The sequence below is a fragment of the Oryctolagus cuniculus genome, chromosome 3, assembly GCF_964237555.1.
Source record: "Oryctolagus cuniculus chromosome 3, mOryCun1.1, whole genome shotgun sequence".
In the NCBI taxonomy this organism is placed as follows: Eukaryota; Metazoa; Chordata; class Mammalia; order Lagomorpha; family Leporidae; genus Oryctolagus; species Oryctolagus cuniculus.
This window is the reverse complement of record NC_091434.1, coordinates 69121058-69136722: the sequence shown is the minus strand read 5'-3', so window position 1 is coordinate 69136722 and position 15665 is coordinate 69121058. Positions and strand designations below refer to the sequence as shown.

Below are 15665 nucleotides of genomic sequence, written 5' to 3'. Positions count from 1 at the left end.
GCAGAGTGGACAGTGAGAGAAAGAGAGACAGAGAGAAAGGTCTTCCTTTACCATTGGTTCACCCTCCAATGGCCGCCGTGGTCGGCGCGCTGCGGCTGGCGCACCGCACTGATCCGATGGCAGGAGCCAGGTGCTTCTCCTGGTCCTCCCATGGCCTGGAGGAGGGGCAACTGGGACAGAATCGGGCGCCCCGACCGGGACTAGAACCCGGTGTGCTGGCACCGCAAGGCGGAGGATTAGCCTATTGAGCCGCGGTGCCGGCCTTATCATTTTCCATCCTTATACTTTCAACCTATTGGTCTTTGAATCTGAATATTTCTCTTGTAGATGACATGTAGTTGGGTCTTTTGAATCCAGTCTGATAATCTCTGCCTTTTGATTGCAGTGTTTCAAACTTTTACATTGAATGTAATTATGTGTGCCTGGAATTATGCCTGCCACTATGTTACTTGTTTTAAATGTTTCACATTTCTTTTTGTTCCTGTTTCTCTGTAACTGTCTTCTTTTGTGTTAAATTATATTTCTAGTGAATGAATTATTTTAATCTCTTTTCAAAAATTTTGTTTAGTTATTTTCCTGGTAGTTACTCTGAGCAGTGCCACATGCATCTTGTAATAGTTTACTTCAGATTAATACTGAATTCCAATAAAATAAAGGAACTGCTTCAATATACTTATTCTCTCTCCCCTCCTGTTTTTGGTTATATCTGTTACATCTTCAAGTAATCCAAATACTGTTTTTATAATTGTTTTATATAATCAAGAGGAGAAAAAATAGAAATATTAGCTTTTATGGTTGTTTTTATAATTATTAGTATTTTTAATTTCTTCTTGTGTTTGAGGTACCATATTCTCTTAGCCTAAATAATTTTTTTTTTTAAAGATCTATTAGTTATTTGAATGCTGGTTCACTCCCCAGATGGCCACAACAGTTGGGGCTAGGCCAGCCAGAGGCCAGGAGCCTGGAACTCCATTCAAGTCTCCCATGTAGGTGGCAGGAACCCAAGTTTTTGGACCGTCTTTTGCTGCTTTCCCAGGAGCATTAGCAGGGAGCTGGATTGGAAGCAGAGCAGCTGGGACTAGAACCTACACTTCAATATGGGATGCCAGCATTGCAGGCATCAACTTAATCTACCACATCACAATGCCAGCCATTGACATCTTGGTTTCTGATGAGACATTTTTATTTTGCTTCTTTAAAGTTTTTTTTGTTTTGTTTTGTCTCTGGCTTTTCATATTTTGCCTTGGCATGTTTAGGTACAGATTGCTTTTTGTTTTTCCTAGTTGAAATTTGTTGAGCTTCCTGAATATTTAGATTGTTTTCATCAAATTTGTAAGTTTTTTACCATTGTCTCTCCATATATTCTTTCTGGGTTTCCCATTAAAGTTATATTGATAGGCTTGAGCAGTTTAATTTAGAGGAGTGTGAGAATCTATTAATTTTTATTTTTGCAAAATGAGGGAGTATGAATTAGAGAGCTAGTAAAGAGATTATTGTAATAGTTAAAACATACTGGTAGAATCAGATATAGGAATCAGAATGTCCTTCAAGTTTCTGGGTGGCTTATAAAACTGCGGATGGTTCAACTAAATTAAAAAGAGAAAGGACTGGGACCCCCCATATCAGCATACCAGCGTAGCATGTAAAGCTGCTGCCAATGATGCTGGCATCCCGTATGGGTGCTGAGTTGAGTCCCCTGCTGCTCTATTTGCAATGTAGCACTCTGCTGATGTGCCTGGAAAAGCAGTGGAGGATGGCTCAACTGCTTCGGCCCCTGCACCCATGTCGGAGACCCGGAGGAAGCTCTTGACTTCTGGCTTCAGATAGGCCCAGCTCCAGCTGTTGCAGCCAGTTGGGAGTGAATCAGCAGATGGAAGACCTCTCTTCCTCTCTCCATATAACCTTGCCTTTCAAATAAATAACTCTTTTTTAAGACATGGGAAAGATTGAAGGATGGGCTTGTATGACAAATTACATTACAATCTTAGGTTTATTTGGTAATTGTATAGGAGTATGTTTCAGTTACTTTGTTTTACTAATGATTTCTTTATTGTTAATAGATTATAATTTTACACCAAACTGAAAACTGTGACTTTCAGTTCTCCTACTATAAAGCCGATGTCAAATAATACTTAATAACTGCTTGCACATGATGTTAATAACTAAATGCCACACAGAGCCATAAAGAAAGGTATTCAGTACATATGATTTGAATGAATATGTGTCTGAGAATCATAAGTTATTATCCCATCTCAAACTTTTGTTAAGCAGCTTTATTGACATATAATTAACATACCATAACAGTTTTCATTTGAAATGTACAGTTAATTTTGCAACCTTCATAATCTAGCTTTGGAATGTTGTATTCCCCACAAAGGAAACCTCATACCCATTCGTACTCCTTGAATCCCAACTCTGCACTCCTACTCTTACCCCTTAAAGCAACTAGTCTCTTTCATCTAAGGTAGTGTTTTCAAGGTTCACTCTTGTAGCTTGTATCAGTACTTTACTACTTTTCATTGCCAAATAATATACCATTTAATGGATATATCACATTTTACTTATCCACTCAATGTCTGTTCTTATGGCAGTGCCATACTATCTTGAGTACGGTAGCTTTGAAGTAACTCTTGAAATCTGGAAATAGAGTCCTCCAACTTGTTATTTTTAAGATTGATTGATTTATTTGAAAGGCAGAATTACAGAGAGAAAAGGAAAGACAGATCATCTATTCACTGGTTCATTCCCCAAATGGCTGGAAGCCAGGAGCTTCTTCCTGGTCTTCCATGTGGCAACAGTCCATGTCCTTGGGTCATCTTCTGTTGCTTTCCCAGGCACATCAGCAGGGAGCTGGATCAGAAGTGGAGCAGCTGGGCTTTGGAAATGGTGCCCATGCAGGTGGCATCTTAATCTGCTACGCCACAATACCAGCCCCAAAAAGGGTTTGCTTTTATAAAGGGAAGACATTTTTTTTAATTGTGTAACAAATATAGAAGACTCTAAAGGTTATCGAATTAAAGAAAGGGAGGTAAAATTGAGCTTTGAAACTCTTAGCCATCAAAAATATTCTTGCATTTGGAATTGTTTATCCAAACTTGAATCTCATTTATAGAGATACTTTTTTTTTTAATAAAGCTAAGATGCATGTGATAATATACCAGTCAAAAAGTTTAAATTTGAAATGAGTTCTTATTTCACAAACAATAAAATGTTTTTACAAAAGCATCACACATGTGATTTTACTTGGCAAAGGTAATAGTTCTTTTATAAGGAATAATCTTTTCATGTTGTAAATTTTGTTTGTAGTTTTAAGAATACTTGCATTTCTAGCCTACCAAATACGTTGAAATTACAGATGATAAAGGAATCATGTTATGTAAAGAATGTGTTATTCTGCTTTATTTCTTCAGCGGAAGATCCATCCAAAAGCTATGTGAAATTAAGAGATTTTGTGCTTGTGAAGCTTTGCCAAGATTTGCCCTGTTTTTCCCGAGAAAAGTTAATGCAAGGATTCAATGAAGAAATGGCGATAGAGGCACAACAAAAATTCAAAATAAATAAGGTATTTTTATTTTGTAGGAAAAAAGATGTAAAGTTAATTTTTTTTTTATTAAAGTATATAGCTTAACTACAACATAGTATGGACATTAAGAGTACATGTGTGGGAAGTAGCAGTAGTTAAGAGTATAGGTTCTTGGGGCTGGCACTGTGATGCAGCCAGGTTAAAAGCCTTGGCCTGCAATCCCAGCATCCCATGTGGGTGCCAGTTCAGTCCCAGCTGATCCACTTCCGATCCAGCTCTCTGCTAAGGCCTGGGAAAGCAGTAGAAGATGGCCCAAGTCCTTGGGCCCCTACACCCACATGGGAGACCTAGAAAAAAAACTCCTGGCTCCTGGCTTTGGATCAGTGCAGCTCCAGCCATTGTGGCCATCTGGGGAGTGAACTAGTGGATGGAAGACCTCTCTCTCTCCCTCTCCCTCTCCCTCTCCCTCTCCCTCTCTCTCTCCCTCTCTCTCTCTCTCTCCCTTCCTTTACACCCCCCCCCCCCCCCGCCGGGCCTTTGAAATAAATAACCAAATCTTTAAAAAAATACCTAGCTCCACTCTTAACTGCAGCTTCCTGCTAATGCAGATCCTAGAAGGCAGTGGTGATGGCTCAAATGATTGGATTCTTGCCCATCCACATGGCAGCCCTAGAGATGTTCTTGGCTTCTGGCTTTGTTCCCAGCTAGCAAGTGTTGTAAGCATTTGAGGAAGCTTGCCCTTCCATGCTTCCTGCCTTCTTCCCTTTATCTATCTAAGATAATCTGTCATCTCTATCTCTGCCTCTCACCTAAACAAAATTTAAGAAAAAATTTATACGGAAATATATGTGTAGGTTATCACATGCAAATACTATGCCACTTCCATTTTTTTTTTTTTTTTAAAGGAATTCAAGCTCCTAAATAGGTCCACAGAGCCCATCATAATCTGTATCCTGCCTGCTCTGCTAGCTCCAGTTTCCTACCTGCTCTGGCATTACTGAACTGCTTGCATTTCCCCATTGTGCCATATCTTTCTGTGTCCCTTTACATACACTGTTCCTTTTATCCAGGTACCCACTTCTCCTATTGCCTGGCCAAATGGTACTCACTCTAATTTTTTTCAGGCTTGACTCAGGTATCCCCTCCAGAAAGTACAAATATTGTTTTTCCTAACCTACCCATAGCATACCTCCCTGCTCAAATAAAATTAAAAGTTAAACAGCACAAACAGAAATTTTTCGGCTTCAGTGAAACCAGAATTTTTATTCTCCTGATATTCTTTAAACCATTTGTGGTGTCCTCTGTCTGCCCTTTACCTGTTACTACAGGATTCTGACCTTTGCTCTGTTATCATGGTATATGTTTTCCTCAGGTGATGTTAACTAACCTTATGGTTTTAACACTTACTGATACTGCTTAAGCTCTCGCCCTCAGGCTAGAATTTTCATCCTATTAGTATGTTCTGTTGCCTTCTGAATCTACTCCATGGCTGTGAAAACTGTCATTTTATAGCTTCCTCCTGGTCATCTTTTTCTTTTTACTAGAATCTTTGTCCCCTTATTATTTGTACTGTCACAGTTCATGCCGTCATTTTGCAGGGAGGGGGCACTGGTTTAGTAGCTTAACTTCTTTTGTTTAATTTTTTTCAATTAATTAATTCATTTATTTATTTGAAAGTCAGTTAGAGAGCTCTTCTATCTTTTGGTTCACTCCCCAGATGGCCACAATTGGGCCATTGCCAGCAGCCAGAGGCTTCATCTGGGTCTCTCATGTAGGTAGCAGGGACCCAAATACTTGGGCTATCTTCCTCTGCTTTTCCCAGGCCATCAGTCAGGAACTGGATTGAAAGTGGAGTAGCCAGGACATAGCTGGCGTCCATATGGGATGTCTGTTGTCACAGGTGGTAGCCTTACCTCCTATGCCACAGTGCCAGCCCCTAGTTTATTGACTTAATTGGTTTCTTTGCCCTTCTTTTGCTAATGTTTCCATATAGCTAAAATAATGGTTTTCTTAGAATTCACATTTGTGTTCATTGCCTAGTCTCCCATATCAAGACTATCATCCACTGGGGTGAAGTTTAGCTCTTTACCCCAGTAAATAAGGCTTCATCCTCACTGTCTTCCTTCCTACTTCTTGGTTATTTTTTACTTTAGGAATGTCAGGCTTTTCTGTACATGGGCATATATGTACTCAGGCATACATACATACCAACACAGTGCCCTCACCTCTTTCCAGAATGGCATACTCATTTTCAAGATTCACCTGAGGTTTTATTCCCCTAGCATTTCCCACATTCATTAGGTGCACTACTGCAAGAACTCATCAGCACTTCTGTGATTAAATTAAGCATGCCTTGTTCATTTGTTTCACTCAGTACACTGCTAGCTCCTTTACTGTTTTTCCTCTAGTATTTAATACAATTCTTTGTCCATGGCAGACATTAAACATATCATGTATTCTTTTGGAAATGTCACTGTTTTTTTTTTTTTTTTTTTTTTTTTTAATTTGAAAATGTTCACATTTTTCTTTATTTAACAGCAACATGCTAGACGGGTTTATGAAATTCTTCGCCTCCTTGTAACTGACATGAGTGATGCTGAACAATATAGAAGCTATAGATTGGATATTAAAAGAAGACTAATTAGCCCATATAAGGTATGACTTTCAAACTCTTATTAACCATTGTATTGTCATTGTTTAAAACATAAGAAGGGGCCAGTGTTGTGGTGTAGCATGTAAAGAGAAATGGAAGACCTCTCTCTGCCTCTGCCTCTCTGTAACTCTGTCATTCAAATAAATAAGTAAATCTTAAAAAAAAAATAAACATCAGAAAAGCTAGCAATTGCAGTGTATGGGAGAGTTCAAATCATTTTGCTAAATTCGATAAAACAAAATATCCTTGTTATAAAAATTCTCATTTTCCAATGTAAGCTATAAAATTTTTCATTCACTTTAAAAGTCATCCCAATCATGGTTAGTTTTTTTTTTTTTTTTATGTGTGTCTTTTTAAAAATCTGAATGAATACCCAGACTCTTCCCTCGTTAGTTTTCTTGTTTATTTTTTCCAAGCTTTGTATCTTCCCATTTGTCACATTCTCTTTTGCTTTTATTCTTAAAAATAGCCTTGGTTGCCATTTATAACCTCTGTACCTTACTACAGCTGAAAATATAACTCAGTTTTGTTTACCTCTTTAAAAAAAAAGATTTATTTATTTATTTATTTGAAAAGCAGAGTTAGAGAGGAGAAACAGAGAGATTTCCATCCATTGAGTCACTCCCCAAAATGGCTATAACGGCCAGAGCTGGGCTGATCTGAAGCTAGGAACCAGGAGTTTCTTAGGGGTTTCCCATCTGGGTCCAGGGGCTCAAGTACTTGAGCCATCTTCCAGCACTTTCTCAGATACATTAGCAGGGAGCTGGATTAGAAATATATAACAGCCAGGACTTGAACTGGTACTCATACGGGATGCAGCAGTACAGTCAGTGGCTTTACCTACTAGACCATAGTAGGCGGCTCTGCTTTTTTCAAACATTCTTTCTTGTCTTTTCCCCTACTTCTACCATAGTTTTCTCCTTTTAATGCAGAAATTCTCCCTCCTAGATAAGATTTGATCTTAACATTTTGCTACTGTTTGAGTAGATGTTGTTCATACTAATTTGTGTAAGAATTTTCTATATAGTTATAACTGAATAATGAGATATTAGGGAGAACATTTATTAATGTATTTTACAAGTTGAGTACCTGAACATGTGGTTATAACATTTATATATATTATACCTGTAGACATGCATAACCCAATTGCTGAAAATATAAATGACAGAATCTGCCTTAAAATTCAAGCAAGTAAATTAACTGACTAATGAATAATTGTGATTATTATATATAACTATTATATTGGTCCTCTCAGAGATTGTCTAGGGGCTGGCTGGTGACACAGTGGGTTAAGCCACTGGTTGGGATGCCTGCTTCCCCATATTGGAGTGCTGCTTCAAATCCTGGCTGCTCCTCTTTCTAATGCACCTGAGAGGCAGTAAATGATAGCTTAAATTCTTGGGCCCCTGTCACTCATTTGAAAGACCCAGATGGAATTCAAGGCTTCTGGCTCAGCTTGGCCCAACCCTGACTGTTGCGGGCATTTGGAGAACGAACCAAATGCCCTTCCCCTCCCCCCTTCCTCCCTTCCTTCCTTCCGCAGAGTTACAGAGAGGGAGAATGAGAGAAAGAGAGAGAGGGAAGTCTTCCATCTACTGGTTCATTCCCCAAGTGGCCTCAACAGCTGGAGCTGTGTCGATCTGAAGCCAGGAGCCTCTTCTGGGTCTTTGTAGGTGCAGGGACCCAAGAGCTTGGACCATCTGCTGCTTTCCCAGGCCATAGCAGAAAGCTGGATCAGAAGTGGAGTGGCTAGGACTCGAACAAGCACCCACATAGGATGCTGGCACTGCAGGTGGCGGTTTTTACATTCTACACCACAGCGCCAGCCCCAGATCTCTTTGTTTTTCTCCCTCTGTATCTCTCACTGTCACTGTACTTTGCAAGTAGAAGAAAAAAATAAATATATTTTTAAAATTGCCCAAAATGGGGCCAGTACTATGGTACAGCATGTTAAGCTGCCGCCTGCACTGCCATCATCCCATCTGGGCCCTGGTTTGGGTCCTAGCTGCTCCACTTCTGATCCAGTTCCCTGCTAATGTGCCTGGGAAAGCAGCAGAAGATGGTTCAAATCCTTGGGCCCCTACCACCCATGTGGGAGACCTGGAAGAAGCTCCTGGCTCCTGACTTTGGTCTGGCCCCATCCCTAGCTGTTGTGGCCATCTAGGAAGTGAACCAGCAGATGGAAGATCCATAAATAACTATGCCTTTCAAATAAATATTGAAAAAAATTGTTCAAAGTAACAATCTTGGAAGTTAAAAATTCTGAGATATCAGAAAATAGGTAGAAATAGTATTTCTGATGGTAGAAAATAAGAAGAGAACCAACCGTTACACATTATTGAGTACATGATCTGACAACTACTAAATCATTCCATGAACATTTGTTATAGTTTAAGACATTTCTATTTGTGATATTTTAATATAATCATTTTATATTTAGTCTTATATAAAGTGCTAACCAGAGGATTGCATATTTCTGGTTTTTTTCAATAAAGAATGGAATTAAAAATATTTCTCAGCATTAGGTTATCATAACCTTACTTTTACATATAATACAATTTTGTACAGTAAACTGATTCTTTCAACAGGCTATTTTATCCTATTTTTGTTTCTAAAATTTTATTACAACATTATTTTGCAGATTTGTGTACCACTGTGTTTTTATAAACATTTTTCATATATTTTTATATATTTTATTTATTTGAAATAAAATGAGGAGAGAGGTACACACACACACACATGCACAGAGAGAGAGAGAGAGAGATTCTATTTACTGGTTTGCTCCCTAAATGAATGCAATGGCTGGGGCTGGACAAGTCCAAAGCTGGGACCCTGGGTCTCCACTGGATCTCCCATGTGGGTTGCGGGGGCCAAGCACATGGGCTGTCTTCCTCAGCCTTCCCAAAATACATCAGAAAGGAGCTGCATAGGAGTGGAGCAACTGGGACTTGAATTCTCTCTCTGATGTGGGATGCCCATGTCACAGGCAGTGGCTTGATTCACTGTGCCACAATGCTAGCCCCCTCTTCAAATCCTTTTAATGATTAATGTTTAAAAATTTAAATGAGTGGAATCCTTTATGCATTGTTGTGTTTCCTTAATTTTATTCCTCTAAATCTTTTATATAATTTTGCATTGTAAAATGATATCTAAATTAATTAAAAACAAGTTTAACTTTAAAAAAATGGTATTTCTGAAGGCTTCCCCTCCCCCCCTTTTTTTGTTAAGCATTTATTTATTTGAAAGTCAGAAAGTTACACAGAGAGGAGAGGCAAAGAGAGAGAGAGGGCTTCCATCCACTGGTTCACTTCCCAGTTGGTTGCAGTGGCTGTAGCTGTGCCGATCCGAAGCCAGGAGCCAGGAACTTCCTCCACATCTCCCATGTGGGTGCAGGGGCCCAAGGAGTTGGGCCATCCTCTACCGCTTTCCCAGGCAACCACAGAGCTGGATGGGAAGTGGAGCAGCCGGGTCTTGAACTGGCTCCCATATGGGATGCTGGCACTGCAGGCGGCGGCTTAACCTCTATGCCACAGCACCAGCCCCAGGCTTTTCCAATATTTAATTTGTTAGCTGGAAAATTTACTTAAGAAATATAAACATAAAGAACAGGTGACAGTATTCAAGATTAGAACTTTCAGTAGCATGAGATAATTTATATATTTCAGATATTTATGTGATTTCTTATACAGATGTAGCAAATGAGAGATATTCCTAAATTTAAAAAAAAAGAGAACAAGATAGAAGCATTTGTATGCATTTTTCTGTTTTTAATTTGAAAGGCAGAGACAGAGAGCTCTCATCCAGAGTTCTTCCTGGGGGAAGCCAGGAGTCTGGAACTCTTATCTGGGTCTTTCACAGCCAGGACTCCAGTTGGGAGTCACCAGTATGAGCTTGGTATGCTAGTTTATGCCCCAGATATCTTGAGCAGCTAGAGCTGGGCCAGGCCAAAGCCAGGAGCCAGGACTCAATCCAAGTCTCTCATGTGGGTAGCAGGGACCCAAGTACTTAAACAATCCCTCTGCTGTCTCCCATTGTGTGCATTAGCAGGAAGCCAGAATGTGGAATGGAGCTCAGAGTCCAACTCTCAGGTACTCTGATATGGGATGTGAGCATCCCTAGTGGTATCTTAATCACTATGCCAAATACCCACCCTAAAGAAATGTAGTGTTTTTGTTTTGGTATGGTTTTTTAGATTGAAAAGTAGAGAAATAGAGATCTTACATGTGCTGCTTCACTTCCCAAATGGCTATAATGGCCTGGACTAGGCCAGGATGAAGCCAGGAGCCTGGAACTCTTATCTGGGTCTTTCATAGCCAGGACTCCAACTGAGGTCACCAGCATCGGCTTAACTGACCCTGAAATGGGTTTTATTTTTTAAATTATTTATTTATTCATCTGAAAGGCAGAGAGGGAAGCTCCCATTTACTTGCTCATTACCCAAATACCTGCAGAAGCCAGCATTGTGCTGAGCTAAAGTGGGGAGGCAGAAACTCAAGCCAGGTCTCCAGTGTGGGTGGCAGGAATCCAGTTGCTTGCTTGGGTCATTACCTCTGCTTCCTTGGATCTCCATTACCAGGCAACTAAAATCAGGAGCCCAAGCCAGGAATCAAACTCAGATACTCCGGTGTGGGACACTGGTGTCTTAACTACTGGGGCCAGTGTTGCAGTGCAGCAGGTTAAGCTGCCCTATGCAATACCAGCATTCCATATGGGCAGCTGTTCAAGTCTTGACTTGCCCCACTTTTGATCCAGCTCCCTGCTAATGTTCCTAGAAAACCAGCAGAAGATGACCCAAGTCCTGGGGGCCCTACACCCATGTAGGAGATCCAGATGGAGTTCCAGGCTCCTGGCTTCAGCCTGGCTCATCCCTGATTGATAACAGCCATTTGGGGTGTGAACCAGTGGATGGAAGATTGATCTCTATGTAACTTCACCTTTCAGATAAATAAATTAATTAAAAAAAAGTCTGTCCTCAAAAAGTTGTATCAAAATTATGTCTAAGTGCTTGCAAAAGATGTATCATTCTTGGGTGCTTTGTTAAATTAAGTTTCTAAAAAAAAAAAGTGAAATTCAAGATGCAATGACTTTGAACATCCCTTGTCTTGACTGTTGAGGAACAGGATTTTTTGGTTTTGTTTTGTTTTTTTGTGCAAATTGTTGAACTCTTTATGTAGTATAGAGTTGGTCTTCTGTGTATAAAGTTAATCGAAAATGGATCTTAGTGGAGAATGGGACCGGGAATGGGAGCAGGAAGAGGAGGAGGGGTAGGAGTGTTGGGTGGGAAGAATCACTATATTCCTAAAGTTGCACTCATGAAGTGCATTAAGTTTGTATTTCTTTAAAAAAAAAAAAAAAGCTTTCTTTGGGGAGAAACAAAATAAAAATAAATAAATAAATAGGCTAACCAACCACCAGTTTAAGTATACTTAGCTTAATATAGTTTCTCTCCCTCTAAGAATCTGTTTGGCTATAAATTGACAGTACCTTTCCCTTCCTTTAAACACTGATAATTTATTTGTTTAAGTGCTAAAAAAAGAAGGCAAAACAGCCTTTGTTAACTAGAATCATTTAAAAAGAGACTCTATATGTAGTACAGAATTAATCTTCAGGTGTTCAAAAATGGTAAGTCTGAAAAAGGTGGCTAAAAAGAAATTGATACAACTGCTTGGTTTTTAGCATTGAAACCTTTGTTTCACAGGCATATATTAATTAATAATTGGTTTATAGGTAGAGAATCTATAATTCTTGTTACAATGTCATTGGATTTGGAATCAGGAAACCCAGTGTTGGGGTCTGGTTCTGGCAGGACAAGTTACTAACATCTGGGAATTTGGCTTCCTTTCCACAACATGGGAATGCTTCCCTACTGAGGAAGTGAACTCACTAGGGAGGCTTTTCATTTCCATAGTGTGTATGTCTTCAAAGAAGTCTTGTAAAACGTCTTGGAAAGTCTTGGGAATTTATATGCCTCAACACCATTTTTATTTCAATAAATTCTTACAAAAGAACCTGTCTACACTGTACTTCACAAAAGGGAATGTTCAACAGTTAGAAGTTAAGGAGATCTTAGGAATGATGTCATTTTTAAAAATATATTTATAAGCCTTTTTGGAATCTGAAAACTAGCCAAGAAGTTTTATTTTCTGGAAATGAATTCATATTCAGGTCAGATTTAATATAAATAAAGTGACTTCAATACCATTTTAAATTTGCATTAATTGCATAGTGTCAACAGCACTACTGTATGAAACAGAAGTTTTTGTTTGTATTGGGAAAAGAATTATTTTCAAGACTAAAGAAAGTCTCCAGCCATTCTAATATGAAAGTTCTCTTCCAGGGTGCACTTGTGCTCCCAGGTGTTAATGCTGAATAGAGGTCTTCTGCAAATGAGCTTAAGTTCTTTTTTTAAAATAAATGTTTTAAAAAGTTAATTTATAATACATCACATGTGGACAAAACAGAATATGTAGTTTAGGGACTATAAAAAGTTAATGAAACAATTACAATTTATACACAGGATCAATTTTTCTTTGTAGTGTCAGCTTATTTCAATATAAGCTTACTTCTAGTACTTTACTGTACCTTGCTTTAGAAATGTTTAATTTTAAGCTTTTTAAATGATGATCATGACAGATTTGCCTGGTTTTCTAAAATTATTAGGGCCCCTAGTAAGATGCATTTGTTAATTTTTATGATAGTTTAAGGTATTTTTTTAAGATTTTTCTTTTTTACTTGTCTCTTGAAAGGCATTTTAACACAAAAACTAATATTTGGACTCCCCACTGGACTGTCAGGGTTTGAATCCTGGTTTCTCAGCTTGCTAGCTAGCTCTGTGAGCTTGGGCGAGTTACTTAATTCCTGTCTCCTTTTTGTTCTCCATCTAATACCTATCTCAGCACTATTAGGATTATATGAGTTAACGTATGTGACTTCTAATATCTGTGAAGTCGGCTCTTTATTATATGCTCCAGTAAAACAGAATTGATATTTTAATCTAGAGCAGATTATCTTTTTTTTAAAAAAGATTTATTTATTTACTTGAAAGGCAGAGTTACAGAGAGAGAGAGAGAGAGAGAGAGAGAGGTCTTCCATCCATTGGTTCACTCCCCATTTGGTCACAGTGGCCGGAGCTGCGCTGATCCGAAGCTAGGAGCCAGGAGCTTCTTCCAGGTCTCCCACGTTGGGCTGTCTTCCACTGCTTTCCTAGGCCATAGGAGAGAGCTGGATAGGAAGTGGAGCAGCCAGGACTCGAACCAGCACCCATATGGGATGCCAGCACTGCAGGCGGCAGCTTTACCCACTACACCACAGCGCAGGCCCCATAGAGCAGATTATCTTAAAGCATGACAATTTCATGTATTGCAGTGTTGCCACTACCAGGAATCTTGTTGTTTGTTTTTCATCATTCTTCCTCCTGTCACCCAGTACTTTATCCTGTAGATCTGCCCTGCACTCTCCATGTCTGCTGCTACTAAGAGTTTTATCACCCCTGGCTTGAACTACAGCAGTAGCTGCTACCTCAGTTGTCCAGTCCTCTTACGAGTATCACTGACACAGTATGTTCTAACATGGTGTCCTGCATAAAGTTGTTACCAGCTCCGTTTTGCACATGCCTCAGCACAGCAGTATACTTCTCAGAATCATGGGGAGAGCTTCATAATACATTTGGTGCAGCAGTTAAAACTTAAGCTGATTAGGGCACTCATGTACCATATTGGGGTACTTGGGTACAGTGGCCACTTCCATTCCTGGCTCTGGCTTTCTGCTAATGGAGACTGGGCGAGGGTAGGGGAGCAGGCAGTGAAGGCTCAAGGTTCCTGCTGCCTATGTGGGGGAGACCTGGATTGAGTTTCCAGTTCTCTCCTTGGCCTTGAACCCAGCCCAGCTCGTGCAGGCATTTGGGGAGTGAAATCATTGGAGCATCTTCCCCTTCTGTCTGTTTTTTAAAAATAACATATATCTGGAACTTAGTACTGAGATTCACTGAATGCTAATTGACATATTTTAAAATCTGACCGATTTTCATTTATCTAAAACTTTTCCACAGTTTTCCAATAGTTCCAAAATGTTAAAGTTAGTATATGGTCCATAAATACGTCTCTGGGTAGGACAAACTAGAAATGAGCATAGTGGCAAGAAAAAAGGCCAGATTTGAATTAAAAATGAACATAATCAATCAGTGTTAGAATAGTGAAGTAAAAAATAATGGCACTTAATATTGGTTACCTTTCTTCAGTTAATGTGTTTTATTCATTAAAATAGTTTGAGTGTCTATACAGGACAGAATTCTTGACTATGCTTTGGAGGGGGCTACTAGTTACTGTGTCGGCGTCACTTAAAACAATTTTAAGTGATTTTAAAGGGTTGCAATTCATGGTTAACATTATGTTTAGGCTTCCTTAAGAAATGTATAGGACAACTTTGACTACATTTCCGTTGTTCTTATTTTTAACACTGGAGACTTAAAATGTAAGGTTATAAATATGTATAACTGCTTTCTTTGTCTAACAAATAAATTGTGTTTGTTGCTTAGAAAAAGCAGAGAGATCTTGCTAAGATGAGAAAATGTCTCAGACCAGAAGAACTGACAAACCAGATGAACCAAATAGAAATAAGCATGCAACATGAACAGCTGGAAGAAAGCTTTCAGGAACTAGTGGAAGATTACCGGCGTGTTATTGAACGACTTGCTCAAGAGTAAAGATTATACTACTATGTACAGGAAGCTTGCAAATTTCTGTACATTGTGCTGTGAAAAATCTGATGATGACTTTAATTTTAAAATCTAGTAACATTTACTTACATTAAAAGTTGTCTATCTTTAGTTGAATATTTTCTTTTGGAGAGATTGTATATTTTAAAATACTGTCTAGAGTTTATGAGCATATATTACATTTAAGAAAAAAGATATAGCTTCTGAAATATCACTGCAGTTGCTTACCTTCTTAAACAGTATAATAAATGCTTAGTTGTGATACGTTAATGTGTGTTAAGATTCTTAAATACTTAGGATAAACTTTGTCTTGTTCAAAATCTTAGATTTTATGCTTTTAATATCATGCCTCCCATAATTTGTTTCTGAGATTTTTATATGACACCTTTACAATACATTAAGAAAACTCATCCTAGTAATTTATTTTTCCTATATTTTTCTAAATAGGAAATGTTCCTGGTATAGGTTTGTTTTGTGTTAAATAAACTCCTGTAATGGCTTGTTGGGGGTAGGTAGCTAAGAGAGAAAAAGGAAACGAGCTACAGCCTAAAACCTAAATGTTTGATATCATATATTAACTGAAGATAATTTAGAAGTTAGCATAAACATTTTATTAATAATGAGAGGATAGCAGCTTGTAAAATTTAGTTTACCACACTTTTATTGAAATACATCCTTTATAAAATGAGATGCATGTTAGGATTTGCCATAGTTACCAAGATACTGAGTACAACAGGAAATAAAGTAATAATAAATTATAAGTTGCTTGATACGGA

The 15665-nt window shown here is 38.6% G+C and overlaps 1 protein-coding gene across 2 annotated transcripts in view; it reads left to right on the top strand.

The window, feature by feature from the left end:
• Positions 1-15159, top strand: part of HAT1 (histone acetyltransferase 1) — a 79879-nt gene extending 64720 nt beyond the window's left edge. For both annotated transcript variants that reach the window (XM_002712286.5, XM_017342928.3), the window contains exons 9-11: positions 3411-3562; positions 6062-6178; positions 14710-15159. In XM_002712286.5, the coding sequence (XP_002712332.4) occupies positions 3411-3562; positions 6062-6178; positions 14710-14877 (437 nt within the window). In that variant the 3' untranslated portion in view covers positions 14878-15159. The remainder of the gene's footprint in view (positions 1-3410; positions 3563-6061; positions 6179-14709) is intronic.
• The last annotated feature ends 506 nt before the right edge of the window (positions 15160-15665 follow it).